This window comes from Pristiophorus japonicus, chromosome 8 (genome assembly GCF_044704955.1).
Source record: "Pristiophorus japonicus isolate sPriJap1 chromosome 8, sPriJap1.hap1, whole genome shotgun sequence".
Classification (NCBI taxonomy): Eukaryota; Metazoa; Chordata; class Chondrichthyes; family Pristiophoridae; genus Pristiophorus; species Pristiophorus japonicus.
The window spans coordinates 132,748,884-132,764,425 of NC_091984.1; the positions used below are offsets into that span (position 1 = coordinate 132,748,884).

The 15,542-nt window shown below is 46.0% G+C and overlaps 1 protein-coding gene across 1 annotated transcript in view; it reads right to left on the reverse strand.

Annotated features, from left to right (window-relative positions):
• The window catches only part of LOC139268176 (ADAMTS-like protein 2), a 203,128-nt gene that overhangs the window by 27,895 nt on the left and 159,691 nt on the right, over positions 1–15,542 (reverse strand). The window contains exons 12-13 of the mRNA XM_070886228.1: positions 8,058–8,184; positions 4,810–5,023 (exon numbers count right to left, since the gene is read on the reverse strand). Coding sequence (XP_070742329.1) covers positions 4,810–5,023; positions 8,058–8,184 — 341 coding nt within the window. The remainder of the gene's footprint in view (positions 1–4,809; positions 5,024–8,057; positions 8,185–15,542) is intronic.

Below are 15,542 nucleotides of genomic sequence, written 5' to 3' on the forward strand. Positions count from 1 at the left end.
TTCTGATGAGTCAGATTGTCTTGTTACAAGTAGAGTACCAGTAGCAAATCCTACATCAGAAGTACCAGAAACAAGTCCAAGAGAAAGTCAGAATTTAAGTCTGAGTCCAAGTCAGGCAGACAAACAGTCTGAAGTTGTAGAGTGTCAAAATGTAGATCAAGGGTCACCCTTTGAAAAAAACTCTCCTCAGGCTCAGCCTAGTTCGACACCAAGTTTGAAAAAATCTGTTCAAAAGCAAAGGTATCCTCTTCAAAACAGAAAACCAGTGGTTAAGTTTGATTTGTAAATATGGCAAAATAAGTCCATACCTTTTGATGCGTATAACCATGCAAGTTATGTATGATGATTATTTTGTTATGATTACTTCTTCATTAAGGAGGGAGAGGTGTAATATAGCTCCATCTAGTGGCTTACTGCTCCACCTTGTGGACAACTGTGGAAATACACTACTCATGCAAATACAATTAAAGCATCACATAGAAACATAGAAACATAGAAAATAGGTGCAGGAGTAGACCATTCAGCCCTTCAAGCCTGCACCACCATTCAATAAGATCATGTCTGATCATTCCCTCAGTACCCCTTTCCTGCTTTCTCTCCATACCCCTTGATATCTTTAGCCGTAAGGGCCATATCTAACTCCCTCTTGAATATATCAAATGAACTGGCATCAACAACTCTCTGCGGTAGGGAATTCTACAGGTTAACAACTCTCTGAGTGAAGAAGTTTCTCCTCATCTCAGTCCTAAATGGCCTACCCCTTATCCTAAGACTGTGTCCTCTGGTTCTGGACGTCCCCAACATCGGGAACATTCTACCTGCATTTAACCTGTCCAGTCCCGTCAGAATCTTATATGTTTCAATGAGATCCCCTCTCATCCTTCTAAACTCCAGTGTATAAAGGCCCAGTTGATCCAGTCTCTCCTCATATGTCAGTCCAGCCATCCCGGGAATCAGTCTGGTGAACCTTCGCTGCACTTCCTCAATAGCAAGAATGTCCTTCCTCAAACTGAACACAATATTCCAGGTGAGGCCTCACGAAGACCCTGTATAACTGCAGTAAGACCTCCCTGCTCCTATACTCAAATCCCCTAGCTATGAAGGCCAACATCTCATTTGCCTTCTTCACCGTCTGCTGTACCTGCATGCCAACTTTCAATGACTGATGAACCATGACACCCAGGTCTCGTTGCACCTCCCCTTTTCCTAATCTGCCGCCATTCAGATAATATTCTGCCTTCGTGTTTTTGCCCCCTAAGTGGATAACCTCACATTTATCCACATTATACTGCATCTGCCATGCATTTGCCCAATCACCTAACCTGTCCAAGTCACCCTGCAGCCTCTTAGCATCCTCCTCACAGCTCACACCGCCACCCAGTTTAGTGTCATCTGAAAACTTGGAGATATTACACTCAATTCCTTCATCTAAATCATTAATGTATATTGTAAAGAGCTAGGGTCCCAGCACTGAACCCTGCGGCACCCCACTAGTCACTGCCTGCCATTCTGAAAAGGACCCGTTTATCCCGACTCTCTGCTTCCTGTCTGCCAACCAGTTCTCTATCCACATCAGTACATTACCCCCAATACCATGCGCTTTGATTTTGCACACCAATCTCTTGTGTGTGACCTGGTCAAAAGCCTTTTGAAAGTCCAAATACACCACATCCACTGGTTTTCCCTTGTCCACTCTACTAGTTACATCCTCAAAAAATTCCAGAAGATTTGTCAAGCATGATTTCCCCTTCATAAACCCATGCTGACTTGGACCGATTCTGTCACTACTTTCCAAATGCGCTGCTATTTCATCTTTAATAATTGATTCCAACATTTTCCCCACTACTGATGTCAGGCTAACCGGTCTATAATTACCCATTTTTTCTCTCTCCCTCCTTTTTTAAAAAGTGGTGTTACATTAGCTACCCTCCAGTCTATAGGAACTGATCCAGAGTCGATAGACTGTTGGAAGATAATCACCAATGCATCCACTATTTCTATGGCCACTTCCTTAAGTACTCTGGAATGCAGACTATCAGGCCCCGGGGTCACTTGACAAGTTCTCTGTAGAGCCATCTTGAATGTATGTGTTTGTGATGTTGTAAATAATATATCAGTAGAATCTTACAGCGCAGAAAAAGGCCATTCAGCCCATCGTGCCTGCACCAGCTCTTTGAAAGGGCTAGGCAATTAGTCCCACATCCCTCCCGCTCTTTCCCCACAGCTCAGCAAATGGCTGTTTATTCAGTACCGCATCAGCATACAAACACATTGACGTGGTATTCCTGTGTCCGCTATTTTAACAGAGGAGTTAACTCATATCAAAGTAGCAGATAAGGGAGCATCATACAAATAGGTTAAAGGCCATACACCACTATCAAACAGAAAGCTCTGTGCTGATTTTCCCAAGTTCCAAGATATACGGGCCAAAATTGCCCTCCATCCCAAACGGAGTACACATTCCGAATTAAATAAGTATTCTCTGCCCAAATCCCTCTCAGTACCTCTTTCTCCACCTTTCTCCATCTCTCTCTGTACCTTTCTCCACTTCTCTCTGTACCTCTTTCTCCATCTCTCTCTCCACCTTTCTCCACCTCTCTCTACCTTCTCCATCTCCCTCTGTAGCTCTTTCTCCACCTCTCTCTCCACCTTTCTCCATCTCTCGCCCTCTATCTTTCGCCATCTCTCTCTCTCTCTACCTTTCTCCATCTCTCTCTGTACCTTTCTTCATCTCTCTCTGTACCTTTCTCCATCTCTCTCTCTCTACATCTTTCTCCATCTCTTTCCATCTCTCTCTGGACCTCTTTCTCCATCTGATGGGGCAGGAGTCGGTCAGGAGTGGTGTGCAAGGCGGGCAGTCAGCGTGACGATGCTTATGACGTCAGAGCGACGCGGACACACCGCCACAAAAATAACGGACGGCAATTTCTCAAATGTCAGCACCTCCGCCCCGACTGTTACCGCTCGGCTCTTAAAAGGAGGGGCAATTTCGACCCCATACTATTAACAGCCACACAGACGAATATCATCAACGGGTACAGTGTGGTGTAGTGGTTCTGTTACTCGACTAATAATCCACATAACGTGACTTCACATCCCACCAGGGCAATTTGAGAATTTGAATTCAGTATAAAATAAAAAGCTGGTATGGGTAAAAGTGATCGTGAAAATTGTAATAACCCTACTGGTTCACTCAGGTCCTTGAGGGATGGAAACCTGCCATCCTTACCCAGTCTGGCCTATAGGTGACTCCAGTCCCCACAACAACATTGTTGACTCTGAGGTGGCCCAACAAGAAAATCAGTTCCATCAAGAAGGCGGCTCACCACCACCTTCTCAGGACAACGGATATATTAATGATCTGGATTTTGGGGCACAATTTGGTAATTTGCAGATGATACCAAGATCTGTGCGAGTGTTAGAACTGTAAAAGATGCTCGTCTGCTTCTGGCAGATCTTAATGTGTTAGGAGATTGGGCTCAAGACAGCAAAATGATGTATAACTTAGATAAGTGCAGTGTTATGCATGTGAGCAGGGCAAATGCTCAATATTCATACACCCGCCAGGGAAAGGCATTAAAGATGGTGGAGATAGAAAGAGATTTGGGCATTCTAGTACATACATCTTTAAAGGTACATGAGCAATGCTGTGCAGCGATAGCTCGAGCAAATAGGTTGTTGGTGTAAATCCATAGGACAACTGAATACAAGATGAGGCGTACTATTTTGTCCTTATACAAGACCTTAGTCAGGCCACATTTGGAACACTGTGTCCAGTTTTGGTCTCCTCACATGGTGGGTGATATTGAGGCTCTGGAAAGGGTGCAGAAGAGGGTCACTAGACTAATTCCAATTCTAAAGCATCTTAGTTATCAAGATAGGTTAAAAGAGTTGGGACTCTATACCTTAGAGCAACATAGACTTCGGGGGGGATATGATTGAGGTTTATAAGATATTTAATTATAAGATAATGAAGGGAATAGACAGTGTTCCAGCTGACAGTTTATTTTAATTAAATAGGTTGGGCAGGACCAGGGATCACAAATGTAAGTTGTATCGGGCTAGATCTAGGTTAGACATCAGGGGGTGATCTTTTCCCAGTGAAGAGTAGACCTCTGGAACAAGCTGCCCTCTCATGTGGTGGATGCAGACTCACTGAATTCCTTCAAGCGAAAGCTGAATTTCTTACTGGCTGCGATCACCTCTTACAGAAGGTAGGTACTGTAGGGAAATTAATGGCCAAAGTGATCTCCTGGACAAGTTTTGATCGCCTAGTTGGGTCGGAGAGGAATTTCCCAGATTTTTTTTCTCCAAATTGACCTGTGTTTTTTTTCTGTTTTTTTGACTCTCCCAGGAGATCACATGATTTGGGGTGGGGTGTTGGGTCTAAGTTGTGATAAGCAAGGTATGGCAATTGTGTGGGACAGGCTCAATGGACCAGATGGTCTTTACCTGTCCGTCATTGATCGTATGTTCGTCTGTAACTAGGAATGGGAAATAAATGCCAGCCTTGCCAGCGATGCCCATATACAAGAATGATTTTTTTTTTAAACAATCTGACATCTCTGGTAAGGACTATTTCCCTTTGTTCACTCACTTTAACAAAAAAGTAGAGAATAGCGTGCATTTATAGAGTGCATTTGAAGTACAAAATATCAAACGGTACTCCTCCATGCACTGGATGAATATTAAGCAGGGAACACTACTTCAAACTGATTACAATCAGGGAACGGAGGACAACAAATCTCTCAACCATCTCCAGTGGGACTAATCCCCACTGGAGCAGCACGTCAACAAAGCTGGCATTACCTCAGACCACTCCGACACCTCCCACTGCGGCCCGCAACCCTTGTTTTTGCAGAGTTTGCGCTCCACGGGTCTGGTCAGCTCGGCCGCTTCGCACAGTTCATCATAAACGGAGCTGTCAAAACCAGGGGCGATCATCTTCCAGCACCGCACTGTCCGGAACTGATAGCCTTCCCCGCAGGTGCGGGAACACTCGCTCCACCTGCTGGTCTCCCACCTGCACAGCATCCACAGAAAGAACATTGGGGGTCAGAGCGAATATTAAGAAAAGAGGGCAAGGTGGAGCTGGGGAGCAGATCAGCCATAACATTACAGAATCAGAGACATTTACAACACGGAATGAGGCCGTTTCGGCCCATCGTGTCCGCCGAGACCCACAAAGAGCTATCCAGCCGAATCCCACTTTCCAGCTCTTGGTCCGTAGCCCTGCAGGTTACGGCACTTCAAGTGCACATCCAAGTACTTTTTAAATGTGGTGAGAGTTTCTGCCTCTATTACCCTTTCAGGCAGTGAGTTCCAGACACCACCACTCTCTGGGTGAAGAAATTTCCCCCCAAATTCCCTCTAAACCTCCTACCAATTACATTAAATCTATGCCCCCTGGTTGTTGACCCCTCTGCTAAGGGAATTAGGTCCGTCCTATCCACTCTATCTAGGCCCCTCATAATTTTATACACCTCAATAAGGTCTCCCCTCAGCCTCCTCTGTTCCAAAGAAAACAAACCCAGCCTATCCAATCTTTCCTCAGAGCTAAAATCCTCCAGTCCAGGCAACATCCTCGTAATTCTCCTCTGTACCCTCTCTAGATCTCATTGAATGGTGGAACAGGCTCGAGGAGCTGAATTACCTAATCCTGTTCCTAAAATTCAAGGGCAAGAAATGGCCAATTGGCCCAACAAAGCTCATCCCTCCAATCCCTCAATTCTCCCGTCACAGTATTCAACTATACCCAGAGTAATTCCAATGGGTTTGTCTCTACTATTCTTTCTGGCAGACTATTCCAAATATTTATCAGTCTTTCAGCATACAAGTTCTTCCTAATACCAGTTTGAAACTTATTCCATTTATCTCCATTTATATCCTCTATTGTTTCCTTGACATAATTTGGTCGAGGTTTATCTCATCTATCTAAATGATTTGATCTTTTTTAATACTTCAGTGCCATCTTGCTCTCTCTCTCTCTACAATGAGGAGCAAAATTGCCCTGTTTTATAGCTCTATTAGCACCTCTGGAGGGCGCTAATGGGATGCAATGAGGTTATCGTCCAGGGGAAATTGCCCCGGAGGTTTCGGGGGGGGGCGTTGTGCCGTTAGTGCCACGCCCCGGGCTGACTCACGCACGGCGATGACATCATCGAGAGAAAGCAGGGAATTATAGGCCAGTCAGGAGTAGGGAAAATGCTAGAATCTGTTATTAAGGACGTGGTAACAGGACATTTGGAAAATCACAGAGTTAACACAGTTTTATGAAAGAGAAGTCGTGTTTGACAAATCTATTCGAGATTCTTGAGGGTATAACAAGTAGGGTAGATAAGGGGGAACCAGTGGATGTAGTATATTTGGATTTTCAGAAGGCTTTCGATAAGGTGCCATACAAGCGGTTGTTACACAAGATTAGGGTTCATGGGATTGGAGGTAATATATTGGCATGGATTGAGGATTGGTTAACAGACAGAAAACAGAGGGTAGGAATAAACAGGTCATTTTCGGGATGGCACGTGGAGTGCCGCAAAGATTAGTGCTTGGGCCTCTGCTATTTACAATCTATATCAATGACTTAGATGAAGTGATCAAGTGCATCAAAGTTTGCTGATGATACAAAGCTAGGAAAGAAAACTGTGAGGGGGATGCAAAGAGGCTGCAAAGAGATATAGGCCAGTTAAGAGATTGGGCAATAAGCTGGCAGATGGAGTATAATGTGGGGAGCGTGAAATTAACCACTTTCGTAGGAAGAATGGAAAAGCAGTGTATTTTTTCTTAAAGTTGCGAGACTAGTAAATGTTGGTAGTCAGAGGTCTTTGGGGGTCTTTGTACACAAAGCACAGAAAGTTAACATGCAAGCAGAGCAAGAAATTAGGAAGGCAAATGGTCTGTTAGCCTTCAATGCAGTTGGAGTTGGAGTATAAGAGTAAAGAAGTCTTGATGCAATTATATAGGGCTTTGGCGTACAGTTTTTGTCTCCGTACCTAAGGAAGGACATACTTGCATTAGAGAGGGTGGAACCAAGGTTCACCAGATTGATTCCTGGGAAGCAAGGGTTGTCCTATGAGGCGAGATTGAGTATAATGGGCCTATGTTTTCTGGAGTTTAGAAGAATGAGAGATGATCTCATTGAAACATAAAATTCTTAGAGGGCTGAACGGGGTAGATGTTGGGAGGCTGTTTCTCCTGGCTGGAGAGTCTAGAAATAAGGTTCATAGTCTCAGAATATGGGGTCGGCCATTTGGGACTGAGATTAGGAGAAATTTCTTCACTCAGATGGTTGTGGATCTTTGGAATTCTTTACCCAGAGGGATGTGGATGTTCAGTCGATGAGTATATTCAAGACTGTGATCAATAGATTTTTGGGCACTATGAGAATCAAGAGATATGGGGATAGGGCAGGAAAGTGGAGCTGATGTACATGTTCAGCCATGATCTTATTGAATGGCGGAGCAGGCCTGAGGGGCCGAATGACCTACTGCTGCCCCCATTGCTTATGTTCTTATGCAAGCAAGTGCATGTTTCAAACAGCAGGAGACTGTGCTTTTAACATCTACACTGCATTTGAAAAGACACCCAGCTCATTTGTGTCAGCTGTGGCTCAGTGGGTAGAACTCTCACCTCTGAGTCAGAAGGTTGTGGGTTCAAGTCCCACTCCAGGAACTAGATCCAAATCTAGGCTGACACTCCAGTGCAGTGCTGAACTGTCGGAGTTGCCGTCTTTCGGATGAGACGTTAAATTGAGGCCCTGTCTGCTCTATCAAGTGGACGTAAAAGATCCCATGGCACTATTTCGAAGATAAGTAGAGGAGTTATCCCTGGAGTCTTGGTGAATATTTATCCCTCAATCAACATAACAAATAAACAGATTATCTGGTCATTATCACATTGCTGTTTGTGGGAGCTTGCTGTGTGCAAATTGGCAGCCATGTTTCCCATATTACACCTGTGACTACACTCCCAAAGTACTTCATTGGCTGTAAAGTGCTCTGAGACGTCCGGTGGTTATGAAAGGCTCTATATAAATGCAAGTCTTTATTTTCTCTTACCTGGGAGGACATTCCCTTCCTGAACAAAATTCATGTGTCGGCTCAGGCCTGGTAACAGCATCGCAGTGAGACTCATCCACCTCCACTCCATCGTACCTGACACACATAGCATAAGAAGTGGTAATGCCTGTAGGGGGGGAGAGGATTGCAGTTCACTAGACATTGTTCCATCACCCTTGTACCAGTTATATTAAGTACCTTGTTTCTGATGTCAGCCGTGGCTCAGTGGGTAGCACTTTTTGCCTCAGAGCCAGAAGGTTGTGGGATCAAGGCTGACACTCCAGCGCAGTGCTGAGGGAGCGCTGCACTGTCGGAGGTGCCCTCTTTCAGATGAGACGTTAAACCGAGGCCCTGTCTGCTCTCTCAGTTTGACGTAAAAGATCCCATGGCACCATTTCAAAGAAGAGCAGGGGGAGTTATCCCTGGTATCTTACCCAACATCTATCCCTCAACCAACATCACTAAAATCTGGTTAATGGAAGATGTAGTTAGTCTGGGCTCTGGTTAGTGGAATTAATTAGTCTTGGCTCTGGTTACTGGGAGCTGCAGTAAATGTGGGCTCTGGTTAGTGGGAGGCACAGTTAGATAAGCATTTATCACGTTGCTGTTTGTGGGAGCTTACTGTGTGCAAAGTGGTTGCCATGTTTCTCACATTGCAACAGTGACTACACTTCAAAAGTACTTCTTGGCTGTAAAGCACTTTGGACATCCTGAGATCTTGAAAGACACCATATGTCAGTTGGTACTGCCCAAAGTACTGGAGTCGATAAAGATTTCCTCGGGTTTGGTGTCTAATGGTGATGTCATAGAGTCATAGAATTTTACAGCACGGAAGGAGGCCATTTTGGCCCATCGTGTCCGCGCCGGCCGACAAAGAACTATCCAGCTTAATCCCACTTTCCAGCTCTAGGTCCGTAACCCTGCAGGTTACGGCACTTCAAGTGCACATCCAAGTATCTTTTAAATATGGTGAGGGTTTCTGCCTCTACCACCCTTTCAGGCAGTGAGTTCCAGACCCCACAACCCTCTGCGTGAAGAAATTTCCCCTCAAATCCATTCTAAATCTTCTACCAATTACCTTAAGTTTATGCCCCCTAGTTGTTGACCCTTCTGCTAAGGGAAATAGGCCCTTTCTATCCACTATATCTAGGCCCCTCATAATCTTATACACCTCAATGAGGTCTTTCATCAGCCTCCTCTGTTCCAAGGAGAACAAACCTAGCCTATCCAATCTGTCCTCATAGCTTAGATTCTCCAGTCCCAGCAACATCCTCGTAAATCTCCTCTGTACCCTCACCAATGCAATCATATCCTTCCTGTAATGCGGTGATCAGAACTGCACGTACTACTCCAGCTGTGGCCTAACTAGTGTTTTATACAGTTCAAGCATAACCCCCTTGCTCTTGTATTCTATGCCTCAGCTAATAAAGGCAAACATTCTGTATGCCTTCTTAACCACCTTATCTACCTGGCCTGCTACCTTCAGGGATCTGTAGATGGACATGCACTCCAAGGTTCCTTTGTTCCTCTACACTTCTCAGTGTCCTACCATTTAATGTGTATTCCCTTGCCTTGTTAGCCCTCCCCAAATGCATTACCTCACACTTCTCCGGATTGAATTCCATTTGCCACTGTTCTGCCTATCTGACCAGTTAATTGATATCTTCCTGCAGTCCACAGCTTTCTAATTCATTATTAACCACACAGCCGATTTTAGTATCATCTGAAATCTTCTTAATCATACACCCTATATTCAAGTCTAGATCATTGATGTATACCACAAAAACCAAGGGATCTAATCCTTCCAGTCACAAAAACACCCATCATCCATGACCCTCTGCTTCCTGCCTTTGAGCCAATTTGGGATCCAACTTGCCACTTTGCCCTGGATCCCATAGGCTTTTACTTTCGTGACCAATCTGCCATGTGGGACCTTATCAAATGCCTTGCTAAAATCCATATACACTACATCAAATGCACTACCCTCATCAACCCTCCTTGTTACCTCCTCAAAAAATTAAATCAAATTAGTCAGACATGACCTTCCCTTAACAAATCCATGCCGACTGTCTTTGATTAATCCGTGTCTTTCAAAATGAATATTTATTCTGTCCTTCAGAATTTTTTCCAATAATTTTCCCACCACCGAGATTAGGCTGACTGGCCTGTAATTACTCAGTCTATCCCTTTCTCCCTTCTAACACAAAGGTACCACATTAGCAGTCCTCCAGTCCTCTGGCAACACACCTGAAGCCAGAGAAGATTGGAAAATGATGGTCGAAGCCTCTGCTATTTCCTCTTTGCTTTGTTTAACAGACTGGGATACATTTCATCCGGGCCTGGCAACTTATCCACTTTCAAAGCTGCTAAACCCCTTAATAACTCCTCTCTCACTATGTTTATTTCATCTAATATTTTACACTGCTCCTCCCCGATAGCAGTGTCTGCATCGCCCCTCTCCTTTGTGAAAACAGATGCAAAGTATTCATTAAGAACCATACACATATCTCCTGCCCCCACACACAAATTACCCTCATGGCCTCCAATAGGCCCTATCCTTTCTTTAGTTATCCTTTCCATGTCCCTTTCCATGTGTGCATATAAATCCCACCAAACGTCCATTGACATGGCAAGTATACAGGCAAATCTGTTCGAGTTAATTGAGCAGTAGATTGAACCAGTATCTAGAAATCCTTCATCGAGTGTTGATGTATAATTTTGCTCATCTATGATAATAAATGGGAACTGAATCAAAATGGGGAAAAGGGAGCGGCTGATTTGGCCGTTACAGATACAGTTAACCAGAAACGGTAGCGTAGTGGTTAAGTTACGGGACTAGTAAACCAGAGGCCTGGACTGATAATCTGGAGAAGTACGTTCAAATCTCACCACGGTAGCTGTGGAATTTACATACAGTTAATCAAATAAATCTGGAATAAAAATCTAGAGTCAGTAATGGTGACCATGAAACGGATTGCTGTAAAAACCCATCTGGTTCACTAATGTCCTTTAGGGAAGGAAATCTGCCGTCCTTACCTGGTCTGGCTTAAATGTGACTCCAGACCCACAGCAATGTGGTTGACTCTTAACTGCCCTCTGAAATGGCCCAGCAAACCACTCAGTTGTAACAAACCGCTACAAGAAACAATAAGAAGTAAAACCGGACGGATCCCTCAGCATCAACCTCGGCACCAGCTACGGACACGACAATGGCCCATTCGACCCTGCAAAGTCCCTCTCATCAACATCTGGGGACGTGCCAAAATTGGGAGAGCTGTCCCACAGACTCATCAAACAACAGCCTGACATATTCATACTCACGGAATCATACCTTTCAGCCAATGTCCCAGACTCCTCCATCACCATCCCTGGGTATGGACAGACCCACCAGGGGTGGTGGCACAGTGGTATACGGGAGGGAGGGAGTGGCCCTGGAAGTCCTCAACATTGACTCCGGACCCCATGGCTTAAGGCCAAGCATGGGCAAGGGACCCTACTGCTGATTACTACCTACCGCGCTCCCTCAGCTGATGAATCAGTACTCCCCCACGTTGAACACCACTTGGAAGAAGCACTGAGAGTAGCAAGGGCACAGAATCTACTCTGGGTGGGGTGACTTCAATGTCCATCACCAAGAGTGCCTTGGTAGCACCACTACTGACCGAGCTGGCTGAGTTCTGAAAGACATAGCTGCCAGACTGAGGTGAGAGAACCAACACGAGGGAAAAATCTACTTGACCTCATCCTCACCAAACTACCTGTTGCAGATGCATCTGGCCATGACAACATTGGTAGCAGTGATCACTGCACAGTCATTGTAGAGACAAAGTCCCGTCTTCACACTGAACACACCCTCCATCGTGTTGTGTGGTACTACCACCGTGCTAAATGGGATAGATTCAGAACAGACATAGCAGTTCAAAGCTGGGCATCCATGAGGTGCTGTGGGCCATCAGCAGCAGCAGAATTGTATTCCACCACAATCTTTAACCGCATGGCCTAGCATATCCCACACTCTACCATTACCATCAAGCCAGGGGACCAATCCTGGTTCAATGAACAGTGCAGAAAAGCATGTCAGGAGCAACATCAAGCGCACCAATAAATGAGGTACAGGCGCAACACCTAAACTCCGGAACCCTCGGGACCGAGGCAGTTCCGGATTCTAGGCTTCTCCGGACTATCGATTTGCTTTCTGACGTCATGAATCCGGAAACACCCGAGTCCAGGTTCGAGTATTTCGAAGGTGTACCTGTATCAACCTGAGAAAGGTTGCACCACAGGACTACATGCATGCTAAACAGCGGACGTAGCATGCTATAGACAGAGAAAAGCAATCCCACAATCAACGGATCAGATCAAAGCTCTGCAGTCCTGCCACATCCAGTTGTGAATGGTGGTGGACAATTAAACAACTAACGGGGGGAGGAGGCTCCATGAACATACCCATCCTCAATGATGGTGGAGCCCAGCACATGAGTGCAAAAGACAAGGCTGAAGCATTTGCAACCATCTTCAGCCAGAAGTGCTGAGTGGATGATCCATATCGGCCTCCTCCTGTGGTCCCCACCATCACAGAAGCCAGTCTTCAGCGAATTCGAATTCACTCCCTGTGATATCAAGAAGCAGCTGAGCGCACTGGATACAGCAAGGACTATGGGCCCCGACAAAATCCTAGCTATTGTGTTGAAGACTTGGGCTCCAGAACTAGCCGCGCCTCTAGCCAAGCTGTTCCAGTACAGTTACAACACTAACATCTACCCGACAATGTGGAAAACTGACCGGGTATATGTCCTAGCCACAATAAGAAGGACAAATCCAATCTGGCTAAATACTGCCCCATCAGTCTACTCTCAATCATCAGCAAACTGATGGAAGGGGTTGTTGACAGTGCTATCAAACGGCACTTACTCACCAATAACCTGCTCACCGATGTTCAGTTTGGGTTCCGCCAGGACCACTCGGCTCTAGACCTCATTAAGGCCTTGATCCAAACATGGACAAAGGAGCTGAATTCCAGAGGTGAGGGAGAGTGACTGCCCTTGACATCAAGGCAGCATTTAATTGTGTGAGGCATCAAGGAGCCTGAGTAAAACTGAAGTCAATGGGAATCAGGGGGAAAATTCTCCACTGGCTAGAGTCATATCTTGCACAAAGGAAGATGGTGTGGATGTTGAAGATCAATCATCTCAGCCGCAGGTCATCGCTGCAGGCGTTCCTTGGGGCAGTGTCCTAGGCCCAACCATCTTCAGCTGCTTCATCAATGACCTTCCCTCCATCATAAGGTCAGAAGTGAGGATGTTCACCGAGGATTGCACAGTGTTCAGTTCTATTCGCAAGTCCTCAGAAAACAAAGCAGTCCATGCCTGCATGCAGCAAGACCTGGATGACATTCAGTCGTGGGCTGATATGTAGCAAGTAACATTCGCATAAGCACCAGGCAATTACTATTTCCAACAAGTGAGAGTCTAACCACCTCCACTTGGATATTCAATGCCATTACCATCGTTGAATCCCCCACCATCAACAACCTGGGGGTCACCATTGACCAGAAACTTAACTGGACCAGCCACATAAATACTGTGGCAACAAGAGTGGGTCAGAGGCTGAGTATTCTTAAGCGAGTATCTCACCTCCTGACTCCCCAAAGCCTTTCCACCATCTACAAGGCATAAGTCAGGAGTGTGATGAAATACTCTCCACTTGCCTGGATGAGTGCAGCTCCAACAACACTCAAGAAGCTTGACACCATCCAGGACAAAGCAGCCCACTTGATTGGCACCCCATCCAGCACCTTCAACATTCACTCCCTCCACCACTGGCGCACCGTGGCTGCAGTGTGTACCATCTACAAGATGCACTGCAGCAACTCGCCAAGGCTTCTTCAGCAGCTCCTCCCAAACCCACGTTCTCTACCACCAACAAAGACAAGGGCAGCAGGTGCATGGGAACACCACCACCTGCAAGTTCCTCTCCAAGTCACACACCATCCTGACTTGGAAAAATATCGCCATTCTTTCATCGTCGCTGAGCAACTCCCTCCCGAACGGTACTGTGGGAGAACCTTCACCACATGGACTGCAGCGGTTAAAGGCGGTGGCTCACCACCACCTTCTCAAGGGCAATTAGGGATGGGCATTAAATGTTGGCCTTAAAAAAAAAACAGAATTAGTTTTTTTCTATTTCGTGCCCAGTTCCCTCAGTTCTGAATTCTGTATAGTTGCGGCCTGGCTGTATAATAGAAACTGGCGGGCTGCATCTTTCAATCAGCTGTGCTGAAATACCATGGCTGCCACCAGTCCGTCTGCCACTTCAGCAACCACCGCCACTGCCCATGGGCTCCCTCCCTCTGGTGTGGATTGGATACGAACTAATAGAAAGTGGCTGTTAAGGACTTCGGCCTGCACCAGATCACAGTGTATGCGAGCAAGCAATTACATTACATAGAATTAACTGCACAGAAACAGGCCATTCAGCCCAATGGGTCTATGCCAGTGTTTATGCTCCACACGATCCTCCTCCCACCTTAGTTCATCTCACCCTATCTGTCATGTATTCAACCAGCATTGTAACCCATGTATAATCTGACCTAAGTTGTACACCGTGAGAACACTGACCACTAGGTGGGAGACACTCCTAACCTGGACCTTCAGGTATAAAAGGGGAAGCTCCACCCACCTTCATCACTTGAGTGCTAAGGAATAAAGGACAGGTCACAGACTGACCTTCTCTCAAGCATGGGCCTCTTGTGCATTTATACTGTGTAGTAAGGACATATCAATGGCGACAAGAAACTGGGATTTAAACCACGCGAGCATGACCACTAGCAGAACAGACGAGAGGTACTGTGTTAAGGAATGGTTGGGACAGAGATTCAACATTGTTAAAGCAGCACACAGTTCTCCAGGCAGACAAGGGCAGTCGGGCATGCCCCAACATGTAGTCGAACCCAGAGGGGGAGTTCGACAGAGACAATGGCAAGCTGAACAGCGATTCACGCCATTGCAAGGGACAATGCGGCCAGTAATGGGGCCATCAACACCTGTTAATGGTGCACTCAAGGACAATAACAGGGGCAGTCAGGGACGATCGACTGGCAAGGGACCTTTTGTTTCAAACCGCAACTCATGCTGGAGGCGTGGAGGCATACATTCAGCCGGAGTTTGCAGAGATGAGCAAAATACCTGCAGAAATGGACACTGGGGGAAATCGTTGGAAGCTAAAGTTCAGCGAGTTCATGTGGAGCACGTATACAGTTCATACACCAGGACGCCATCGATAATGATGAAAGTGCTCCTCAATGGCATCCCAATATCAATGGAGTTAGACACGGGTGCCAGCCAGTCCCTGATGGGTATCAAACAGTTCGAGAAGTTGTGGGCATCCAAGGCCAGGAGGCCAAAATTATCGCCGACTGACGCACAGCTACGGACTTACACAAAGCAGATCATTCCGGTGCTCGGCAGCGCCACGGTAGTCGTGACC